The sequence below is a fragment of the Astyanax mexicanus genome, chromosome 10, assembly GCF_023375975.1.
Source record: "Astyanax mexicanus isolate ESR-SI-001 chromosome 10, AstMex3_surface, whole genome shotgun sequence".
Classification (NCBI taxonomy): Eukaryota; Metazoa; Chordata; class Actinopteri; order Characiformes; family Acestrorhamphidae; genus Astyanax; species Astyanax mexicanus.
The window spans coordinates 41,450,024-41,475,577 of record NC_064417.1 but is presented as its reverse complement, the minus strand read 5'-3'; the positions used below and the strand labels follow the sequence as shown (position 1 = coordinate 41,475,577).

General features: G+C 39.0%; 1 protein-coding gene across 5 annotated transcripts in view; it reads right to left on the bottom strand.

Moving 5' to 3' along the window:
• The window catches only part of mid2 (midline 2), a 220,751-nt gene that overhangs the window by 46,888 nt on the left and 148,309 nt on the right, over nucleotides 1–25,554 (bottom strand). For 4 of the 5 annotated variants that reach the window (XM_049483849.1, XM_049483848.1, XM_022683564.2 and 1 more), the window contains 2 exons: nucleotides 14,140–14,205; nucleotides 11,134–11,229 (listed from right to left, as the gene is read on the bottom strand). In XM_049483849.1, the coding sequence (XP_049339806.1) occupies nucleotides 11,134–11,229; nucleotides 14,140–14,205 (162 nt within the window). The remainder of the gene's footprint in view (nucleotides 1–11,133; nucleotides 11,230–14,139; nucleotides 14,206–25,554) is intronic. The other variant, XM_049483850.1, reaches the window with a different exon arrangement.

Sequence of the window (25,554 nt, the reverse complement as noted above, 5' to 3'; positions counted from 1 at the left end):
ATGCATGCACTAAATATTCTGCAATATTATTTGCTGCATTATATTATTTTATGCTATATTATTTATTTTGCCACATTATGATTATTCTGTTATACTATTATGCTATATTCCTAAAATTAATTGATTATTTTAGTTTTCCTATATCGCCAAGTATATCTTTATCGCAAAAATACCCTGAAATATCGTGATATTATTTTAGAGCCATATCGCCCACCCCTACTGAGTGTAATATGCGAATTGGCCTGTGAACCTTATGCCAATGATCCTTTTGCAAAATAAAGAGAAAAATAATTCAACCCAATTCTATATGGTCAATGCTGAGTATCAGCTGAGCTCGAGACTATTCTTTATGCTATCTGGGAGGAGCCTGTTGGCTGATCAGAGCTGTATCAGAGCTGGGGTCTGGCGCTTTCCTGTGGGTGCATCGGCTGCCTGGGGATGCTGCATTTAAGGCAGTTGTAAAAAAGGGGTGGCTTCATATATTGCATGAAATACAAGTGATGGAGGAATCCTAGAAAGTGGAAAAAAGATGTGGTAAAAACATGCTGCTACTATGGCCTGAGGTTCATAAGTCCATGAGATGCTGGTTTTGCACAGGAGTCTGTTGGCTGATGTATTAGAACATGGGTGATGGCATTATCCTCCAAGCTTATTGGGAACTTGGTGAGGCTGCATTGGAGGCAGTTTGAATGGAGGCAGTAAATTTGATTTAAAATGTATCTGAGGAGGCATACGCTTCTTCACATTGTGAGTGATAGGGGACTCCATGTTAGTGGGTGGGTTAATTGGCTCAAAACCAATTGGTGAGAAAAACAAACAAATAAAAAACTCTGTTTTGGAGCGACAGGTATGAACAACACCCGGTAGGTAGCTCACTTAGCTCCACTCCAACTCTGCTTCTTGTTTCTCTGCCCGGAATCAAATGCAGCTGCGGGTCCTGGGGGAACATTTTTAAAGACCGAAGCTGCTGAGGCTGGGATTAGGAGCTGATTCATGCTGACACCTCTAACACGGAGTACTGCGTAGCTGCTTCGCCTCCATGCTTTCACTGTTCTGCACCTGATTAATATTTTAGCGAGACACTTTCGGAGACATTTATCACACTCCCGGGGTCAGCGTGGGTCTCGGATACAAACAGGCTCCTCTCTGAAAAACGTTTGCTGTCGTCTGAGCGAATTAGTTTAGGAATACATCACGCCTGTTGATGCTGCTCAGGACGCTCTTTAGAGCACTGTTTAAGCATAGTTTAGAACGCTATTCTAAACTTCTTTCATATTCCACCCAAAACTCAATGTTTTCAGCACATTTAACTGAAATAACTAAGGATAAATATTGAATATTTGGCAACCAAAAATGACTTTTAATGTATGGAGTACATTACGTATGGATGTACAAGTAAAAATGACTATGGGTTCTATCCTACAAACTTGCTCATTGAGAGTTTCATAAAAATCTGATTCAAAGGTGACAATAAATTTGCAGCAGTGAGTTGTCATGGCGAAGTATATGTAATAGTTGAAATATTTATAAATAGTAGTTTTGTATAGGGCTGGATATCATTTTAAAACTTTCGATATCGTTACTTTAAATACCAATATGATACTTTAAATTCAGTACCGATACCCAAATGATACATTTTTCGATACCTTTTTCTAAATTGTAACCAAAAAAAAAAACAAACAAAAAAAAACAATAATTATTCTCACACGATGTATTTATTTAACAGCTGACATACTGTAAGTAATCTCATCCTCATACTGACATCATGTTGGAACAAAACAAACAGTGAGCATGTTTGTGGCACTTTATTACGAATAAAAAAATATATTGCTTGTGCTTAAATTACAAATATTTTTCCTACACATATAGTTTTATGCATTTCAGTTTTAAAAATTCTTACAAAAAAATATCAGCATTACATTGACAAAATGTTATCAAATTATATTAGTGGTGTCACTAGGTAGGTAGGTAGGTAGGTAGGTAGGTAGGTAGGTAGGTAGGTAGGTAGGTAGGTAGGTAGGTAGGTAGGTAGGTAGGTAGGTAGGTAGGTAGGTAGGTAGGTAGGTAGGTAGGTAGGTAGGTAGGTAGGTAGGTAGGTAGGTAGGTAGGTAGGTAGGTAGGTAGGTAGGTAGGTAGGTAGGTAGGTAGGTAGGTAGGTAGGTAGGTAGGTAGGTAGGTAGGTAGGTAGGTAGGTAGGTAGGTAGGTAGGTAGGTAGGTAGGTAGGTAGGTAGGTAGGTAGGTAGGTAGGTAGGTAGGTAGGTAGGTAGGTAGGTAGGTAGGTAGGTAGGTAGGTAGGTAGGTAGGTAGGTAGGTAGGTAGGTAGGTAGGTAGGTAGGTAGGTAGGTAGGTAGGTAGGTAGGTAGGTAGGTAGGTAGGTAGGTAGGTAGGTAGGTAGGTAGGTAGGTAGGTAGGTAGGTAGGTAGGTAGGTAGGTAGGTAGGTAGGTAGGTAGGTAGGTAGGTAGGTAGGTAGGTAGGTAGGTAGGTAGGTAGGTAGGTAGGTAGGTAGGTAGGTAGGTAGGTAGGTAGGTAGGTAGGTAGGTAGGTAGGTAGGTAGGTAGGTAGGTAGGTAGGTAGGTAGGTAGGTAGGTAGGTAGGTAGGTAGGTAGGTAGGTAGGTAGGTAGGTAGGTAGGTAGGTAGGTAGGTAGGTAGGTAGGTAGGTAGGTAGGTAGGTAGGTAGGTAGGTAGGTAGGTAGGTAGGTAGGTAGGTAGGTAGGTAGGTAGGTAGGTAGGTAGGTAGGTAGGTAGGTAGGTAGGTAGGTAGGTAGGTAGGTAGGTAGGTAGGTAGGTAGGTAGGTAGGTAGGTAGGTAGGTAGGTAGGTAGGTAGGTAGGTAGGTAGGTAGGTAGGTAGGTAGGTAGGTAGGTAGGTAGGTAGGTAGGTAGGTAGGTAGGTAGGTAGGTAGGTAGGTAGGTAGGTAGGTAGGTAGGTAGGTAGGTAGGTAGGTAGGTAGGTAGGTAGGTAGGTAGGTAGGTAGGTAGGTAGGTAGGTAGGTAGGTAGGTAGGTAGGTAGGTAGGTAGGTAGGTAGGTAGGTAGGTAGGTAGGTAGGTAGGTAGGTAGGTAGGTAGGTAGGTAGGTAGGTAGGTAGGTAGGTAGGTAGGTAGGTAGGTAGGTAGGTAGGTAGGTAGGTAGGTAGGTAGGTAGGTAGGTAGGTAGGTAGGTAGGTAGGTAGGTAGGTAGGTAGGTAGGTAGGTAGGTAGGTAGGTAGGTAGGTAGGTAGGTAGGTAGGTAGGTAGGTAGGTAGGTAGGTAGGTAGGTAGGTAGGTAGGTAGGTAGGTAGGTAGGTAGGTAGGTAGGTAGGTAGGTAGGTAGGTAGGTAGGTAGGTAGGTAGGTAGGTAGGTAGGTAGGTAGGTAGGTAGGTAGGTAGGTAGGTAGGTAGGTAGGTAGGTAGGTAGGTAGGTAGGTAGGTAGGTAGGTAGGTAGGTAGGTAGGTAGGTAGGTAGGTAGATAGATAGATAGATAGATAGATAGGTAGATAGGTAGATAGATAGATAGATAGAACCTCTTATGTGAAGACTCTAATATAACACAGACAGAACTTTATTTAAACCTACATGTTTGATCAGGCCTTCAGCTCAGCTTAAACCACTGCAGCTCCGCACACTTTTAGTCTGTAACGACACTTTTGTATCATGGTTTATTCATGCTTTATTTTTATTTCCATTTCTTTGTTGTTTTTTTACATGTTTTTTAATTTCTCTTTGTTTTAATCATGTTTGAATCAATCATGCTTTATACTTATTTTAGTTTTTAATTCCATTTTTACTGTTATTCTTTTACATGTTTTTTAATTTGACTTCTCTGTGTATTTTCTAATTTGTAAAGCACTTTGAATGACCGTTGTGTATGAAAGGGGCTGTATAAATAAACTGGCCTCGCCTTGCCTTATTAAAAAATGTTGTAGAGGTGTTGAATTTTGATTGGAATTCAAATCACATATCTGTTAAAGAAACAGCCAAATTTGGTTTGGAATCCAGCTCTAACATAAGACAGATAAATAAATAAAAACCTGTATCAAAAGTTTTTTTTTAAAATATTTGCATGTCTTTTATTTGTGACACATAATTGCTTGTAGGTATGCTTTTTCTTAAGCACTTTACCTTCTGTCTATGACTGTGTTGTTAAGCGCTTTGAGAAAATAATATTATTATTATATATATAATATTATTATTATTATTATTATTATTATTATTATTATTATTAAAACGTCTTTGGTCAAAAGTTTCTTTCATTTCATTCTGTTCGGTTTTAAGTTCACAGCAAAAATGCACACTTCTCTGCATCTCTAGCTGCAAGTCCAGCTCACACACATGTTCTGAATCTCCAGGTTTGTGAGATTCAGCAGCAGCGTGTGCTGATTGTAGCGGCTCGGGCTAATGACTCACGGCATCAAAGCTCGACTCCTGGTCTCAGTGAGACTCTGCGGCGTGTTTAATCTGCTAATCCGCAGATGTGCGGATTGCTGCAGACTGTCACCAGTGTGGGACATCTCAGGGCGAACAGACAATCTTAACAGTGCTGAGCAGATGCCAGAGCGAGAGGTCTGTTTTTGTCCCGCCGCTGATTAGAGCACAGCTTTCCTGTGCGCTGACAGTTCAGGACAGGCTGGGAGAGGGAGCTCTCAGCGCGAGTCCTCGGGGGCCAGAGGCTGCGCTCTCGCTGAGAGAACCAGAGAGAGAGAAAGAGAGAGAGCCACACTATTAAAAATGAATAAGGCACACGCGTATGTGCTGCACTGTGGTGGCCAACGCCATATTACTCCACACAAGCCTGCTGAGTGAAACACTGACAAAACAAACCCACTGTGCTCACCGCCGGGTCAGAACACCCCTACGGCCTGGAGGTGTGAGAGAGCATGAAGACGGTGGGAAACGTCCCCTGGAAGTTGAGGAACCAGTGGATTTTGAAAGCACATTCTTAGTCAGATTTCTGGGTAGCACACAGCAAATTCTGTTTTTTTTTGGAATAATATTAACTAATTTTAAGTGTATATATATATATATGCGTGATCATCAAATACACTCTTTTCTGGGAGTTTTTTTTTTAACTCAGGTGTTAAATCTGAACAGTTGTTGGAGTTAAAATACTTAATCCTTAATCTAGAGTAAATTACAGCTCTCCGCTGGAGTTCATTTTAACATAAACTCCTTCACAGTGTTAACAATTAATGCAAACATGTGTGTTATTAAACTTATATTATTAAAAAAAATAATAGTTTAAAACCCTGGAACATTTAGGAGTAAAAATGACAACAAAAAGCATAATTACTGATTACAATAACAATTTAAAAATCAACAAGTGTATATCAGTGTATATTTTTTCATTGCATGGCAACTTTAATCCTGCATGGCAGTTCTCAGTGCACTGGCAGCACTTTGTCACACGTCACACTTTACAGTGCAGAAGATGGTAACTTGCTCTTATAGCCAACAACAATTCAGCTAGGCAAACAACCATTAATATTAAATATCATGAAACACCCCATGGAAGGAGCCCTGGTGGAAAATACTACACACTGATGGTGAGCTAGGATTGGGAGACACGCCTATTAAAGAGTTCAGTCACACTCTTCAACACCTTAAAATTAACTCTGAAATATTACATGCCAAAGAGTTCCCCTCAACTCAACTTGTAGTTTAAGTTGGAGAATAAACTCACAGAATTTAACACTTTCACAAATTTTGGTTAAACTCCAGAATTTTGAATTCCAGAATTTTGTTTTGTGGCTGACATCAGAATGGCATGTCTAATTCACCTCCTTTCACATGAAATTCACTAAACCTGAAGACTCATAAGGAACCCAACAGATACAATAGATGTCATTTGTCAGTTGTCTTTACACTGGACAGACATTGAATTTTAGTTATATTTCACAACCTAAAACAAATATTTTATAAATTGTTGTTGTGCTATTACATTTATGTAACTTGGGTTAATTCTACATGTAAACACTAATATTTTTTGATAATGGTAGATGCTGTGTTCCTTGTATACTAATTAAAATGTTAGTACAAAGAACATTTGTTTTATTAAATAAAATGCTGGTAATCAAATTAAGCTTTTTCTTTTGTATAACAATAATTGATTAATCAGAAAACAAAAACAACCCTAGCTTGGTTTATTGCAAACAGATGCACATTTCTTAATATTTCCTAATATACATGTAACTTAATTGCAATGGTGGTTTAACAATTTTGCAATTACAGTAATTTCAACTTTCTATTTAATCAGATAACAATGTGTATTGATGTTAGTGGCCAGCTGGGAGCCTTGCTGATACACCATAGAAATGCTGACACATCACAGAGATGATCAGTGGTAGGCACTATGACATAAACTCCATCTTCTCATCATCCCTCATGTTTTATAGACACTCTGCTAAAATCTCTCATCATGACCCCACTTAATATTTTGCGGTTAGGGGCGCCACTCTGGCAGAACTCAATTTAATGCCGCTGCTGCTGCACAAACTTTGCAATAGACACGGGAGTCGGCACTGAATTTTAAATGCTGCACACGATAAACTGTCATTTAACTGGAATCATAAATACTTTTATAGCTTTTTTCTGCTGGATCCTATTAAAAGCAGGATTGAGGGGAAGACTAGAGAGACACGCTCTTCATTTCTTCACATATCTTCATATCTTCATATCTTTCAGACCGTACCCTCGTGTAACCTTTGTATAAAGAAGAAGCGCAAAGCCCCGGCGTGTCTGGATGTGCAAGGTTTCAAACCCTGCATTGTTCTGATGAGCACAAAAAAACGTCTCATCTTAGCAGGTGGTTCTCAGAGCGAAGCAACAGCACTTCGCACTTAGCACTTAGCCTCCGAGACATTTAGCTTGTGTTATCCACGACTCCTTCTTTCTGAGATTAGCTTAGACGGCTAAGCCTCATTTGATCTTCAATAATTTAGTGTGCCCTTCAAATAAACACGACAAAATGGGCCAAGCCTGTGATAGGAAATATTTCCTCAGGTAATTGGCGGATTGTACGCAGAGCATGTTCTCACCAAGGTCCTGAATAATTGATCTGTTTAAATGATAGAACACAATGCCACAATGGCATTCGGTGCATTCGGAGCCTTCATTGCTCTCCTGCATCATTATATAAGAACATTCCTCCAGTAATGCCATTAAGAAACTCATGTTTCTCTAATGCATTTAACACAATCCTGTCAAAACATAGACGAGTAGCATAGAGAAGAGGGTCGTGCTGCTGCTCTTCTGAGTATTTTCTGCTGCAGTGGTTCTGAGGAGAGATACGTGAAAATGTGTGTGTGTGTGTTTAAGTGTGTGTGTTTCTCTATCTAGTCTGTGAGTGTCTGTGTGTTCAGGTATGGTTCAGCTGAGGTGAGGAGAGAGAAGCACAGCACTCCCCCAGGGCTTTGACAAGCCTGATTCTGCTAATGAAATAACAATGGCTTGTCACTTGTCTTTGTTGGAGCTACAGAAAGGACGCTGGGGCTGATAGTGTCTTCAGAGCGACCAGACCGAACGAATCTTCACTTCTGCTGTCTGTGCGCCTCTCCTGACTCATCTTCAGACTCAGAACAAGTGGCCTTGAGAACTTTCAAGGTCGAAAGATGCAGGCTCGACAATAAGTGTATGAAATTTCTAGCCTTTATTACGTTTCAACTTAAGAACAAAGGCAGCGGAATCTACTGATAGAAGGAATCTACTGCTCTACACTTAAAAATAAAAACATACACAGCAGTTCACATGTCTCAAAGATGAGATGAGTTGCATTTCTCATTTCTTGGCTGCTATTTCATAGAAAACTGTTCAAAATGAAAGGACCCTTTGTGTAGAAGTGAATCCAATGTTTGGAGCTTGTTCTATATATATATATATATATATATATATATATATATATATATATATATATATATATATATATATATATATATATATATATAGCTCTGGACAAAAATAAGAGACAACTTAAAACAATATGTTTCTTTGATTTTACCAATTTGAAATATAGTTAGGAAGAGGAGGATTTATGATCACAAGCCATTAAACCAAGCTTAACTGCTTGAATCTTTGCACCAGGAGTGGCATAAAGTTAACCAAAAGCAGTGTGCAAGACTGGTGGAGAAGAACATGCCAAGATGCATGAAAACGTTATTAAATGTTATTAAATCCAGGGTTATTCCACCAAATATTGATTTCTAAAATCTTGAATATGAAGATGAAATGAATATGAACTTGTTTTATTTCCATTATTTGAGGTCTGAAAGCTTTCTCTCTTTTATTTAACAATTTAAAAAATACTGCAAAAAAAAAGCTTTAAATTACTATTTTTTTAATTTATTTGGAATTTGGGAGAAATGTTGTCTCTACTTTAAAGAATAAAACAAAAGTGTTCATTTTACTCAAATATATACCTATAAATAGTAAAATCAGATCAACTGATTCAGAAACTGAAGTGGTCTCTTAATTTTTTCCAGAGTTGTATATAGCCCAAAGTACCACTCCTCTGCCTTGTACTTGATGATGTAAGGCTTGTCCATGGAAACCCATTCCATGAAGCTCTCTACGCTCTACTGTTCTTGAGGTAATCTGAAGACCTCATGTGACAAACTGACACCACTCTTGTGCTTGGTTTTATACACTTGTGGCCATTGAGCTGATTGGAACCTGAGTTGAATGGTTTGGAGGAATACACAAATACTTATTTTATTTCATTTATTACATTTTCTCCCCAATCTGGGAGGCCAATTACCTGAAACACTCATTAAGACTCCTCCATCATCTACTGACATCACCTTGAGTGTGCTAGCCACCCAAAAAAAGCATGACCTGTTGTGCTCTCTCGGGCTCCAGCTGCTGATGTCAATGATTTAAACCAATCATCGGCAATTCTCAGATCATAGTGTTTAACCTGCTGGACAAATCAGTGTTTGTGATTTTGGGGATGCTATTGACATAATAGCCTCCACTATGATGCTAGCAATTTAAATGAAATTAATAAATGAATAACTACCATTGTTATTATTATAACATGTATGAATGAGATACAAATTTAATTATCTGACATTGAAATATATGGACGGACATTAATCACAAGCCAACAAATCTGTATAAAGACACAAATTTGTGGATCTTGGGAGCCATTTTTTATAATGCTGCTTTGCAATGCCATATTAAATGACATATCTTAAAATAACTGATAAAATCTGATTAAAACCTCAATATGGCAAAAAAAACCTACTCTTTCTGTGCTAATTTCAGAAACACTAATCAAAAACCTCAAAAAGTCTCAATTACACGTTACTGCACAGGTACACTCTGCTTTATTAGACTCAGAGGATACCTGCTGTGTTTTTAAAGGCTCCTCACTAATAATAAACAATTTCAGAAAGAGAGATTGGACTGGGAAATAAGGAGGCGAGTAATGAAGTCCGCAGTGACTACACAGATACTGCTGTGGTTTATATAGAGAAACCTTCTGCATTTGTTATTCTGAGATGTTTGCTTTGTTTGGAGTGATGCTGTGCACTTCCCTCCATCAACACAAATACTGAACTAATAATGAAGACGGGCCACAGGTCACTGATATAAATGCAAACAAACAGAACCTACAGAGAGAATCATCACATGGAATTATCACCTCCTCCACGCTGCATGGTTTCTTTAGTTACTTAACTTCACTGAAGCTATGGAAGTACTTCAATCATGTAAGAACCAACCTACACAGCTTTCTAATGCTTTCTTTTTCTTCATTTCTGATACATTTTAATTTGTGTGGCTTTATAAATGGCAAAAACACTCTGAATCAGACATATCAGAATCTGATTTGCGCCTCTTTTATATGTAGTATGGACATCTGATACATATTTAAGTAGCATATTAAGCATATTCTAAACAGCCAGATTGGCTTTTATAATGGGAAAATGGCCGACAGCAGTGAGGGAGGGTTTCTGTGGTGGGATGGTGAGAATAAAAGACCTCAGACATATTTGTTATTTTGTTTAACCCCTAAAATGCCTACAGGTGTAGGTGATACAAAACCCTTTTTTCTGCTGTAAAAAAATTATTTACATTCTGAAAACTTACTTTAAGGGCTTTGAAATCTCATAAAGGATACTTTGAGAAGCTGCCTGTTTTCTTTCTACTGCACTTAATAATTCCAGATCATTAACAGGAATCATGTTTGAAAATAAGTTGTAAAAAATAGACAAACATAACAAAACTAAAGGTTTGGAGGACATGACCTGTTAGATTTGTATTCAGGAAAACATTGATTTTAAAATGAAGTTCAGGAAAGAGCCAATTTTATGATTTCATTCATTCTATTTTGACATTAGCAAATTTGTTTAACTACTTTTTTATTTTTATTTTCTATTACGATTACAATTGTGCTTTTCAGTAATGTTCCTTATTATATATGAAAAGCTTTTAATGCAATGCCTGAATAAACATCCTCAAAATTTAGTGTAGTAATTTCACATTTTCACATAGCTTGTTAAGGGGTTAAAATACAGTGTGAATGGTTTTTAAAAAATTAGATTTAGTGAGAAAATTGGGTTTAGTCTATGTTCAGCTGCTGTATGATTTTTGACCATCTGGACAGACAGAAGCAGAAGAACTTAAATCAGATTTTGGCAAATTGGATCAGAATCGTTGGGAGATGAGTTGCAATATGATTACAATTAGATTAGTATAGATAGATCTAGATAAGATCTATTATAGATCTTAATCTGGATGCTCAAATACAATTTAATGTTTCTCCTGAGTCACTCAAAACACACCCAACAATGACCTTATTAAATCTAATCTAGAGTGACGGAAATGCAGAGGTCCAAAAAGAACACAAAAGGTGTTTCCACAGCAACATAAGCATTGTGATGTCCAAACTGATGTAATCTGATCATTTTTAAATCACAACGAAGACAGTCATCTTAACAGATCTAAATAGAAAAAAAAAAAAACAAATTTGATGTTCCTAGATTCTGAACACAGCTTAAGACACTTTTATCCCCAATAAAGGATCTTAATTAGCAGTGATGGATTAAACTGTCTATTGTTTAAACTATTCTCACAGTGATATGTTATCATTAACATGACAATGATGATGATGATGCTGAGAGTAATACTGGATTGGATTGAATATTTGGCTGGACTCACCTCCACCTGCTGGCAGATCTGGATGAGTTTAGCCATCTGGTTCTCCAATTCACTGTTCCTCTTCACCAGATTGGTCAAGTTATTCTCCAGGGTTTGCTGTTGGAAAGAGGAAGACATGGCATTGAGAAAAGAAGAGAATCAAGCCAGCTCTCCAAAACTGTCCTGTGTTTTATGCCAGTTTCTACATAACTCTCGTAATAAAAGCTCTTAAAATGGTATCAAGCCTTTTTATTGTGTGTTTGTTCTTCCATATGGTGCTTTATGGAACCACTGTGGGCTTTTATGGGCTTTTACACATACAGTTCCTTTGCTCTGGTTTAAATGAATTAATCAGTTTGTAAAATTAGAGTGTTTCTACTGTGCATTAACATGGAGCTACAGTACATCAAAGATGGCTCCATATTTGTGAAGTGAGTGGTCATGATTGTGATTGGTGTTGTCTGGCTAGATTGTCCGTGTAAACAGATAACAAGTAATTCTTGCAAAAATCACATCCACATTCAGTGCAGGAGAGCTAACATGCATATCCTGCAGGTCAGTGCAGCATACTTTAGCTTCTATTGGACGTGGCAAAAGTCATGGGACATGACACTAGTTCCTGTACGTTGTTTGAACTCAAAAAATTTAAGTCTGTTTTACATAAAATTGGATATTTCTAAAAAATACTCAACTATTTTGAGTTAGCTGAACATTTGTGGTCACACATATACATTCAAACTGAGATATTTGAGTTGAACCAACTTATAAATTAACTGAGTTTAGTCTGTTGCCATTAACAGGTTCTTTTCCATTGGCTTCTGTCACAATCTATTTGCATACTGGGTGTGTCCAACAGTTTCTGACTAACACTCATCATCAGTGTGTGGTGATTCCCCCTGGGCTACCTTAGAAATAAATCAACTTCCCCTTTAGTTGTAAGAACTTGATGTTCTAAGTTATGCTAACTCAAGTTTTCATTCCTCATTACTCAACTTTTTTAAGGCAACTGTTTTCCTCAATTTTTTTAAAAGTAAATTCAACTCAAATATTGGAGCAAACCTGCTGCTATAAAAAAGTTAAGTAAACTCAACTTATCCGGTCTTCCAGTATAACAAAAATGAAAAAGTTAAATCAACTTCCCCTTTAGTTGTAATAACTCAATATTATTATCATTATGCTAACTTAAGTTTTCATTCCCCATTACTTAACTTTTTAAGGCAACCGGTTTCCTCAAATCTTTTAAGTAAACTCAACTTATTTGGGCTTACAGTGTAGGAGAAAATACACAGTTTAGCTTAAATTTGCAAAATTCACCTAACCTTTGGGTCAGACTGATGTCAGATTGATGTACATTTACATTTACCTTAACATGTACGTCATTTAGCTGACACTCTTATCCAGAGTGACTAACAAGGTTATTCCTATAACAGAATTGAGAGTAAGTAGTGTTAGCAGTCTTGTCCAAGGACTCTTATTGGTGTAGCACAGCAGACCTGGAATTGAACCCCAGTCTCTGACATGGTAGCTCACTGGCAGGCAGTGGTGTTATCCACTGCACCACCAACACACCAACAGTGTTTGTTTGGGAGTGGGAGTGTATAAAGCAGTTGTTTTGGTCTGCATCTACTGTATGTGTGATTATTTTATTCACCCCTGCTTAAACAAACCAAAAAGAAAACAAACCAGAGTCTGATTTAACCAGATAATAAAAATAAATCCAGAAGTGAAAACGCCCAAGAATCCCAAAGTGGTTCCTCTGTAATTCTGTCCCCATGCTTTTATGTTTTGAAATGTCTTTGTTTAAATTCTATCAGATACCATTTACAATTACTGTATATAAAACAGAATAATGTGTATTTTACTGTATATGCCATATTTATTTATGTTGAATCCACCTGTATAACTGTAATCACTGGGTCTACATCACAGCTTAGACTCAAGCTTAACTGGATTACACATTAATAATAGTCTAGTATAGCGCAATGTTAGTACAAACTGAACAGACACTGATGCAGACACACAGTATGAGTCGTATTGTAGTGAACAGCAAATTAGATCTACATCACAAACAGTAATTATCAGTGAGGAGGGGGGGGGGGGTGGTTAGAACAGAGACATTCCTGCAGTGGTGGGTGGGCAGGGGGTGTGCCAGCTCCAGAAGCCCTAGTATCCACTCGCAGCAATCGGCCTCTGAGTAATTCTCACTAAAATAAAAATTAAGGACTGCCTAAGACTTTCTGTCTAAGGTTTTTCTTTTTTTTTTGGGGGGGGGGGGGGGTGGGGGGTGCCAAGTGGCAGATTGTAAAGTGTTTACAGAAAAGGCCCACTCTCCGTGTGTTATCAGTGACTAATCCCAACTGAAAACTCCAATTACGATGGAGAGAAGAGAACTCAGAGAGCTCCACGAGTTTTATAAAGCCTTTACAAGAAGAATATTGTGAAAATAACTAAACACCATAATGTCGTTAAGGTACACAACGAGCAACAGATGGTTGGCAGTGGATGATGGAGTCGTGCATAATAGTTTAAAAATAAAATCACACCAATGCGAGCGATGACCCAGTCCAAATTAAATCAGTGTCTCCGCAGAGCTGCATAATAACCTAACAAGGAGCTCTGTCCCTGTCGGAATGGGGGGATGAAAAAGAGATAAACAGAAGGTGCAGGAGAGGCGGCTGGTGGTAATGACATGGGTGGAGAACACAAAGCGAGTCTGAGTGTGAGGTGTTGAAAAGCACGAGACGCACTAGATGCTACAATCACATCAAGGACAATGACGACGACAGTGGCGACAGCGGCGGCGGCAGCAGCAGAGGTGGCGGCAGCAGCGGCGGTGGCGGCAGTGGCAGCAATACAACACAATCGGCATTCAGAGAGCGGAGGTCAGAACCTGGCTTGCCTTCATGGTATGGCAGCGGACCGATCATGCATATGGGATGCCACGTGGCCCTGTCCACCTGTCTCCAAACCCCCCCACCACCCCCCCACAGCCAGCACAGAGAAGGGAAAAGGCAGCCTGTGACTCACCGCGGCGCTTGTCTTTGATGCCTCCATAACTGCTTCAGATAGTCTGCCAGGGCTCACTTGAAAAGCCTATGAACACACACACATACACAAAGCCTTACTGGGGGTAGCCCGCTAATCTGGTCCAGGCTGGACGTTCCCTGCTCGGTCGATTTTCTCTCTCTCTCTCTCTGTCCCCTCGCTCTGACTGGGACACCTGGGTAGCAGGTAAGGAGTAAGGAGCGCACAGTGTCTGCCTGCCTGTGTTGCGGTGTTGTGAGCGTGTGCCGACGCGGTCTTTGCTCGATTCCGTGGACGGTTGCGTCAGGCGCACGGTTTTGAAATTCAGAGTGGGCCGAGGACAGATGGGGTCATTAATTAAAGACTCAACAAGAAAGGGGGATGATTTATACATCAAACTCAGAGCAGCAGCTCCCAGGAGAAAAAAAAAAACAGACAGGAAGCAAGCTGCCAGAAGCACTGGAGCTAAAAAAAAAGACAATGAGGTGCGAGGTCCAGTCGGTGTGGCACAGTGTAGAGAGGGTGGGAGAGAGGAGTAGGACAGAGGAAAAAGTAAGTATGGAAAAAGTACTACCTCAAAAAAGATACTTGAAGAAATGTTAAAATTTAGGCCTATCAAAATAAATAATCTTGTTGAACACTCTTTAAAAAAATGTTCTTCAAAAATTACAGACTAAAGTTCTTCTGTAAGAGTAGATCAGACACAGCAGTGCTGCTGGAGTTCTTAAACAATATTGCCACTCACTGTCCACTCTGTTGGATATTCCTACAGCTCTGGAAAAAATAAGAGACCACTTAAAAATGATGAGTTTCTTTGATTTTACCAAATTGAAAACCTCTGGAATATAATCAAGAGGAAGATGGATGATCACAAGCCATCAAACCAAACTGAACTGCTTGAATTTTTGCAGCAGGTGTGGCATAAAGTTATCCAAAAGCAGTGTGTAAGACTGGTGGAGGAGAATATGCCAAGATGCATGAAAACTGTGATATTGATTTCTGAACTCTAAAAACTTTTTAAATATGAATTAGTTTTCTTTGCATTATTTTAAGACTGAAAGCTCTGAATCTTTTTTGTCATTTCAGCCATTCCCATTTTCTGCAAATAAATGATCTAAACGACAATATGTTTATTTGGAATTTAGGAGAAATGTTGTCTGCAGTTTATAGAATAAAACAGCAATGTTCATTTTACTCAAACATCTACCTATAAACAGCAAAATCAGATAAACTGACTTAGAAACTGAAGTGGTCTCGCACAGTTTGTGTTGATAATTCTCTAGTACTTCATAAGCAGTCACAGGATGCTGGGCACAGGATGTTGCCCACAGGATGCTGTTGGCTGGATATTTGTGGCTGGTGGACTATACATAGTCCAACATTTTCTCTAAGGTGTTTAAAAACTCCAGCAGCACTGCTGTGTCTGATACACTTGTCACACCTTCACCATGTCAATGTCACTGCAGTGCTAAAAAAAAAAAAGACCAGCAACCCAAATAATACCTGCTCTATGGTGGTTCTGACCACTGAAGAACAAAGTGAAAGGAGTACAATCCATGAAATGTCATGATACTAATAATGCCTTTTGTCTATCGAAGATTGAATTAAAGTAAATGATATTGGACAGATATAATTTGTCTGTTGTGCATTTTCCTTTTCAGAGTTGCAGCATGACATTTATGAATTAATTATGATCTTGTGTGTCTTGTGTATGCTCTTAGCTGTAGCCTGACGCTCACCTCCCCAAATTGTAACTTCAAGTCAAACTATGGAGACTATATCTACTGTAATTGGTCCATTGAGCATTATACTGTGTTTCTGCTTTCCCATTTCCGTCTATATTGTGTAATTGCAAAGCAACGCAGACACACCAATGCACAATAGTAAACACTAACAACAGCATAGGCCACCTGCACAGACTACATCATAGACTTAAACTAGTCTTAACTTGACTTGCATGTCCTGCGTTGTGGCTATTGTGAATGCACGCATTGTACTGATGCCGCACAGCATCCACAGCATCAGAAAAGTCCATTTTAGAATAATTTATCCCTGTCATCATATTGCTCACCCCAGGAGAGAGAAGAGAAGCAAAGAGAGATTTAAAGCAAGCATTTGAGAAACAGCTCCCACAGGAACATAGCGGTACTGTGGTGCCCTCACTCTGCTAGGTCTGCAGGGCCGGTCAGAAATGCACTCATTAAAGCAGACACCAGACTTCAAAGCCTTAGCTCCAGCCATGCAAGAGCAGCCAGCGTACTAAGGGACACTGAGACAGACTGAGACACAGAGAGAGAGAAATATAGTGCGGGACTGAGAGCAGAGCAGAGCAGCGAATAAAAGGGAGGAGGGAATGCGGAGAGAGGAAAAAAGCAAAGTTTCGGAATGTCTGAAAGCGCCGAGGTGGGGTGGGAGCACTGGAGTGAGGGTACTTCAGCATGAGAGGCATCCATATAGAAGCTAGAAGCCGAGCTGAGAGTAATGATGATGATGAGTGAGAGAGAACAGAGAGAGGGGGCAGGGAGAAAGGGAATGTGAGAGGAGGGGGAGAGTGAGGACAAGAAGAGAGAGAGAGAGAGAGAGAGATGTGAGCAGTGCTGTAAAAAAGTATTTTCTAAAGAATTTTAGGATGACATTCTGTGGACTGATGAGTCAAACATGAAACTTTTTGAAAAAGGAATGGGTTCATGGACTACATTTGTAATAAAGAGAAGACTGTATTCCATCATAACAAGAACATCTGCTGTGAAACATGGTGGTGGTAGTATAATAGTATAATAGTAAAGGGATGTATAGTCCTATCCAGATGGGATTAGTTTCTCAGGGGGACGTCTGTGAAAAATATTTCACACTTCTACCCAGTGATAAAACTCTTGCACCTGGACTGCAATTGAAAAAACAGGAGGCCCAGTGAGATTTAAGCATTTATGCTCACATGACAGTTTAGTTTATGTTCAGTAGCTCCTCCATTTCCACTCACTGTTGTGTTTACATTTACATTTCTGTGGAAACGTACGCACAAGGTATAATTATGGTGCGTGGTAGAGGACAAATAGCTATTTTTAAATTTATTTTAAACGCAAGGTGGCGAAACTCATAGATATCAGTCCTAACGGGAATAAAATTACCAAAGGACCACAGAGTTCAGCGAAAAACGTAGGTAAAAAGTAGGTAATTTTACCTGTAACTTTCTCAAAAGACGTCTGAGAAAAACACGTATATGATCGATTCCGGACAGAGTAAATCACAGAGGACCCCCCCATAAAAGAGGAAATTACCCCAGGAACCCCTGAGAAACTAATCCCATCCGGATAGGGCTTATGACTTGTCATCAATGATGTAACCCTTCGTTAATAAGTGCTGAACTCACAAAGTGTTACCTCAGATGATGCCCACACTTGTAGTTCTGAGTTATCTTGTCATATCATGTCAAGATTACTTGAATTAAAAGTAAAAGTAAGATGGTAAAAACTGTTGGTGGGTACCACATGAATGAGGGGCTATTCCATTTCAGCACATTTCATTCCTTGACTGGGAAAACGTGAATATGTCAAACGAGGCATTACCACCCCCAGTGGACACACTACTACAAGTAAAAGTACCCTTTCTAACGAAGAACAGCAACAGCACCATGATGATGATGGAGTCATGGTCCATCATCACCCAGCATCTTAATGCATTATCTCTTCCTCATGCATCATGACGTCATTGCAGATGCTTTAGGGTCTCTTCTGTAAGTCATTTTTTTTCTTCGTCTTACAGGACAAGACACCACTGAACCCTGAACACAGGAACATCACAGCCAAACGCTCGGCCCACCTCGTCCTCCAGACTCCCCTAGCCTTCCTCATCCTCACTCACGGATGCCCCATGACCTCTAAGTGCTAACTGTCCAGAAGACTCAAAATGCACATTAGCATTTGTCCCAGATGCAAAAAAAAACAAAACAAGTTTAAGCTGGCTTGGACGATTGCAGAGATGCTGTTTGGGTGTTTTTTCATGCTGTAATTAGGGCAATATTTTTTTCTTAAACCATCTAGTTTTATGGTGAACCAAGGTGACACTATTTTTAATGAATTGTGCATGCACTAGAAACAATGCTTTACGTAAAGATTTGGTTTCATCCTGGCTGGAACGAGCAAAGAAGGAAGTCATTCTGACAGCTGGGTTAGAGAAAAAGTGTTTGAGTCGTGCTTGGCCAAATTATTAGAAACACTGAGCGCTTGCGACACAAGCCTTTTGATATTATAGGAACAGAAACATCAATCCAAATATTTCTAAAGGTCTGTTACCTTGTTTTCTGCTGATTTTCTGCATTTTCTTTTTACCTTACTTCCTTTTTCCTTTTTTAAACGTGGTCTTATTCCTGATTCTTGTCGTAAAAGTCTCACAAATTTTGATGTGGCTGTTCAGACAAAATGCAATATCTAATATGGATCGAAGTGGTTAGAACTGGAATTGAATTTAGCCAAATGTGACCCAAATGTGAAATCTTTGTGTCAGTGTGAATGGCAAAAAAACAAAAGCAATCAGATAATTGCCATTCTCGTTTGAGACACTTCAATACGTGTCACTGAAATCTGATAAATCTCTGATTTTGCAGTAATGCAACTCAGCCTGAATAGCCAGACTGGAATTTAATCAACTTTTTGTATCAAGGAAAAAAAAAAAAGGCTTTTAGGAGAAGAGGAAATGGATGATAGTAGTGGGTGAGGCTTTCAGTGGTGGGATAGTGATGTAACTCATAAATAATTGGGCTATCTATTCAAACAAACCCCTTTACTAATAAAACATCAGAACAAAAGAAAGTAAAAAGCTTTGAAACCTGTTTAAAGAAACAAAGAAGAGGGTGTGTCCGATTAGCGTTCTACTTTTACAGTAACCTGGAGTACATTCTCCTCAGTGATGACCCCAGCTATCAGCCAGGACTGAGCCAGGGCTCCTTTAACCTTTGTCATCCTCACTCACAGATGCCCCATGACCTCTAAGTGCTAACTGTCCAGACGACTCGACTCAAAATGCACAGTAGCTTTTGTTCTGGAGAAACGATATTCGTCCCCAGATGCAGAATCAGAAAAACAGAAAGTTCAGGCTGGCTTGGGTGATTTGCAGAGCTGTTGTTTGGGTGTTTTTATGCTGTAATAAGCCAACATCACATTTCTTACACTTCTGCTATCAGAGCAACAACAAAACGTCGAAAAAGAGACGAGTCCCGGGGTGTGAAAGCGCAGGCTTCAAAGGTGGCCGCCTTTAATTATTTCTGCGTCTCTCCTCGATTCGAGAGTGGATGGAGCAAACAACACAAACAAACAGAGGAACAGAACACAACAGCGCTTCACATACTGCGATAACAAGAGAGCTTGGACACTATTGCACTATTGAATTCATTTATTTTAATTTAAGTACTAGAGACATTTGGGATCAATTCAGTTGATTAAGCCACACTAACTAAATAATGAATAGATGAGATAAACACTTGTGCCATTTTATAAGCTTTGCTTTTGACATATTTTGATTTACTTTGACTTTCATTTAGAATGAATTTAGACATTTTACAAAATGTGGTGACCTTAAGGGCCAATATACCAATATGCCTGGCCACACACTTTAATATTTGGTTGGACCGCCTTTAGCTTTGGTTGCAGCACACATTCACTGTGGCGTTGCTTTAATAAGCTTCTGCAATGTTACAATATTTATTTCAATCCAGTGTTGCATTAATTTTTCACCAAGATCTTGCAGCAGCATGGAGGATGGTAGAGTCTGACCTCTGCACAAAGTCTTCTCCAGCACATCCCAAAGATTCTCAATGATGTTAAGGTCTGGAAAATGATGATCATGCTCCCTGAATCAATCTTTCACAATTCCAGCCTCATGAATCCTGACATTGTCATCTTAAAATATGCCCAAGATCATTAGGGCAGAAAAAATCCATTAATGGAATAACCTGGTCTATATTCAGTATATTCAGGCAGTCAGCTGACCTCATTCTTTCAGCGCATACTGTTGCTGAACCTAGACCTGTAATTTATGTGATCCTCTCTGTTTTATCATTTGTCATATTTATTCTGGTACAGCTGTCTGACCTCAGTGTTGAAGGCTGTAAGAGATCTACAGTGGTTGCTTATGCACAGTTATGCCATAAACGTGACATAAACTTTAGCACCAGTGGACTAGAGGACTGGAAACTGGATTTGAGGTCCATATTTAAAGACCTCTGTTTGTGCGAACAGTGTGGATAAATTTATTATAGATACAGTATATTTCGGGTGATATTCGGGTCTCTGTTCAAACAAAACTACAAGTCTTGTTTCTAATAAAATAGCCAAACTCGGTGAAAAGCACAGCTGTCAGTCATTCTGGTGAAGATGAAACTGAAACTTCACATGAAGCACTGATAGGCAGTGCTTATATAAAGCAATGTGACAGACCAGGTAGAGCAGCAATCCTCTAAAATCTCCCAGTTCCACTCTGTAGTGAAGCAGCTGAGAATGAACATGCTCACAGCAGAGTCTGCCACACTGAATAAAAGTGCACGAGGACGACATGCAAAGAACATCCAGCCATCCAGCAGTGTGCAAGCAGCTTGAAGGTTAAAACGACAAGTGTCAAGAGAATTCTTCTTTCTCTCTCTCTCTTCCTATTTCTCTCTCTCTCTCTTTCTCTCTGTCTGTCTCTGGCTCGACCTCCCTCCTGAAGAGGAGAAATCCCTTCAGGGAAAGCTTGTGGTTCCTGCAAAACAACTGAAATGAGAAAAATCTGCTTGTGCTAATTAAAGGACATGGAGAGGGAGAGGAGCTGCTCAATAGATATAGCTAAAAATATTGCTCCATTAGACGGCAATCATTATCCATCACAAAGCACACTTAGCATCTGGTGGAGAGAGCTACTTCCCAGAGTGCAGCTCTCAGAGTTTCAGTTTCTTGCTCTTTGTTATTTGAAGCTGCAGTTATCGACAGCAATAATAAAAGCATGTTATGATTTTATTTCTTATGAATTATTTATCAATCAATTCTGTCAAAAGTGTGGATTCCACAATTTGTATTGATCAAGGTCATAAGAGAGTCCTATGGGCAGAAGAGAATATGTGGAGGCTAATAATAATGAATAATAAAAAAGGAAGGCCTTAAACATTTCAGTGAAACAATAATTAAATAACAAAAGTGCAACATGATGTCACGGATTGCAGCAAGGGAGACACAAAGCGGGAAATGTAATATTGCAGCATTTGTTAATAAACAAAGAAAACAAAGAAACAATCAATAAACCGAAAAACTTAACAACAAGGAAACACGGAGTACATATGGACTGAAAAAAAAAAAAAAAACACGCAACCTGACTGGCGTTGAACCTGCACAAAACCAAACAACCACATGCTAAAACATAGGGGTTATAAATGCACACACAGGAAACAGAGAACACCTGGGATAGTTGACGAGGGGGCGTGGTTACAAATGGGCACACAAAGGAGCACTTAAGGACAGAGTCAGAGGAAAGGAGAGACACAGAGAGCCGTGTGCTATATGTGCTAAAAAACACTGACATAGGACAGGACGAGGACGTGACACATGAACACGACAAGTTTATTTTTTGTTTTAACAACAAACTAAATTAATTTTCGCTTTTAAAACGGCACATTTTGAGTATCTTCAATAGAAAATACGATGATTTCGAAATGTTTATCTTATAATATAATTATTATATATACAAAAAGCTATCGCAGAGATTTTAGCTGTCAGTTTCCTGTGAGGAACAAAGTGAGGAAATGGAAGACCACAGACACAGTTTTAGTTAAGTCCCGAAGTGGCAGGCCAATAAAAATCTCAGATAAGCAGCGCACTTTGCACAAGGAGAGGCTGTATGGGAGAGTAATGCAGAAGAAGTCTTTTCTGTGCCACAAACAGAGTCACTTAAGGTATGCTAAAGCTAAAGCACATTTGGAAAAGCCAGCTTTATTTTGGAATAGGGTGCTGTGGACTGATTAAACTAAAAAAAATATAATATAATTATTATTTCAACTACATGCATGATAGCAATACCAAATATGACGTATCATATTCAAACATGTGAAAAAAAATATTGGCTACAGAAGTGCTGTGTGTCCTGAAGTGCCCTGGGTGTCATGAAGAGGACATTATTGGCTGTTTATTCCCCAAAGAGATACTAAGATAAAATTTAATAACATAAATACAGCTACCCACCATCTTCACTGAATGTAACAGAAGATCTTGTCTGTGTTTAACTGCAATTGTGTTGGCTGATTTTGTAAAGCCTAATTCCAGCATTATTGTTAGTAATTATGCAAGTAAAATATATAATTTTAAACAGCATAAAGTAAAAGATTTATTTCTTATAATATATTAAGTAAGATTTCTCTCAGAATAACAGAAAACAGCCAGAGGCAAAAGTCTGGACACTGCATGATCAGTACTTAGTAACACCCCCTTTGCCAAGTATCACAGCTTGTAAATGCTTTTTGTAGCCAGCTAGGAGGCTTTCCAGTATTTTTGGGGGGATTTTTTGCCCATTTCTCCTGGCAAAAAGACGCTAGTTCTGTTAGATTTATGGGCCGTCTTGCATGTGTGGCCCTCAGATGCATGTTTCTAGATTTTCTATTAATATATATATTTTTTCAAAGTTTGGGAAATGTCAGAGTCATGGCAAAACCTTCAGCTTGCACTGCTTGAGGTAGTCCATTGTGGATTTTAAGGTGTCTTTAGGACCATTAATCTGCTGTAACTGTCATCATCTTATCATCTTTAGCTGCTTTTACAGAGAGGTGTAATATTTTTTAGGCAGGTACATACATTTGGGCACCCCAACAGAAAAAGTACATTAATATTTAGTAGATCCTCCTTTTGCAGAAATAACAGCCTCTAAACTTTTCCTATAGCTGCCAATGAGAATCTGACTTTTGGTTGAAGGTATTTTGGATCATTCTTCTTCACAAACAGTCTCCAGTTCAGTCAGGTTTGATGGTTTCCAAGCATGAACAGCCCACTTTAAATCACACCACAGATTAATATTCAATAATATTCAGGTCTGGGGACTAAGATGATCATTGCAGAATGTTGTACTTGTTCCTCTGCATGAATGTTTTAGTAGATTTTCAGCAGTGTTTAATGTTTAGGGTCATTGTCTTGTTGAAGTATCCAGCCTAGGCGCAACTTTAACTTTATCACTGATTTTTAAACATTGCTCTCAAGAATCTGCTGATATTGACTGAAATCCATGCGACCCTCAACTTAAACAAGATTCCCAGCACCTGCACTGACCACACAGCTTCTTTTTAGTCCACAGCGCCTCATTCCAAAATGAAGCTGGCTTTTCCAAACGTGCTTTAGCTTTAGCATACCTCAAAGGACTCTGTTTGTGGCAAAGAGAAGGCTTTTTCTGCATTACTCTCATATACAGCCTCTCTGAGATTTTTCTTGGCCTGCCACTTTGGGCCTTAACTAGAACTGTGTCTGTGGTCTTCCATTTCCTCTCTATGTTCCTCACAGTGGAAACTGACAGCTAAAATCTCTGCGATAGCTTTTTTTATTCCATCCCTTAAACCATGATGTTGAACAATCTTTGTTTTCAGGTCATTTGTTTTTTTTTTGTTTTTTTTTGAGGCTCCCATGTTGCCACTCTTCAGAGAAGATGCAAAGAGGAAAAAAAAACTTGCGATTGGCCACCTTAACCCTTTCTTATAATTAGATTTACCTGTGTAGGTACTGTAGGTCAAAGGTCAATAAGCTTACCAAACAAATATTGTGTTCCAATAATTAGTGCTAAAGGTATTCAAATCAGTAAAACAACAAGGGTGCCCAAATTTATGCACCTGGCAAATTTTGTTTTGAATTCTTACACACTTTCTGTAAATCCTATAAACTTAATTTCACTTTTCAAATATCACTGTGTTCATCTGCTATATGCTATATTTAACTGAACTTGCTGATCCAAACAACCAGCGTTGATCACGTTACTTTGAAAAAGTATATAGTTATAGTTACTAGTTACTTCTCCAAAAAAGTTAATAACTGAGTTACTCCACTATAACTAGTAACTAGTTACCAGTAAAAGTAACTACTGCGTTACTTTTGTGTTACTCGCCCCCGTAACCCCGTTTATTTCAACGCCGTTATTCCCATCACTGCCATCAACCAATGTCAGATTTATAAAGGAAAACCATGGAAATAATCAGGGGTGCCCAAACCTTTTCTTAACACTGTAGCTTCCCACACATTTTTAATCAGATGACAAATCACCTAATGTTCATATTGGCAGCAGTTTGCCTCTCAGGAATTTTGGAAGACAGGGGTTCCTGAGCACTGGCCCTGCTGGATCCCCATGATCTATCCCTTATCGGAAGAACTAAACACCTTTTATTTAACTGATCCTGAACAACTAGTAGTGTTGTTTAGCTCATAGCTCCATTGCAAAAGTAAATACGTTCATTTTATAAAAATAAAATCAAAATAGTGCTGGACGATAGGCCAAAATTTATATCACGATATATTCCTTAATTTCGGTCGAAACGATATAATTTCGATATCGATATAAATACTTTGAAGGCCTCAGAAAAACTGCTAAGAATCCCTGCAATGGAAATCTGTACACTAATGTCTGAAATTTTAAATACTATATAATACTGTATAATACTATATAAATAAAAAATTATCAGAATAAATCAGTGCTCATTTTTATTTGCATGTAGCAAACTAAAAACATGACATCCCTGTCAAACATAAACCTATAACCTATATACAAATTACCAATATAAATAACTTTACATTACAACAGAGGCAGAGCTTCTTATTCTTTTGTAAACATATTTAACAGATCAAAACAAAAGTGCTTCAACCAGAATAGGGAATACAAAAAGCCTTCAGGGAACATGATATCCCTGTCAAATAAACAAACCTATATAAACTATAAATAACTTAGATACAACATAAACTACAAAAGTGTTTTAGCCAGAATAAGGAAGATATTGTGTGTAGTGAATCTGCTTGAGGTGGAGGAACGGATGTATTACTGTTGCTGGTCGGCTCCACTCTCCAGAACAATTTGGAGCAAACTGAAGTCTGAAGTTTATCAAATCTTTGAATGCCGAACCACTGAATTAGACCTGCCTCCCTCAACTATCCGCTCATGCTTCATCTAAAATGTCCTGCGATGAAAACGAGCGGGAGGTTTTAGGTGCAGAGCGGAGAGGAGCGGAGCGCAGATCCGCTCGGTTAGAGTCGGTTTCGTTTCATCGCGGGCGGGTTTTAGGTGCGGAGAGGAGATCCGCTCGGTTAGGGTCGGTTTCGTTTCATCGCGGGCGGGTTTTAGGTGCGGAGAGGAGCGGAGCTGAGATCCGCTTGGTTAGGGTCGGTTTCGCTTCATCGCGGGCGGGTTTTAGGTGCGGAGCGGAGAGGAGATCCGCTT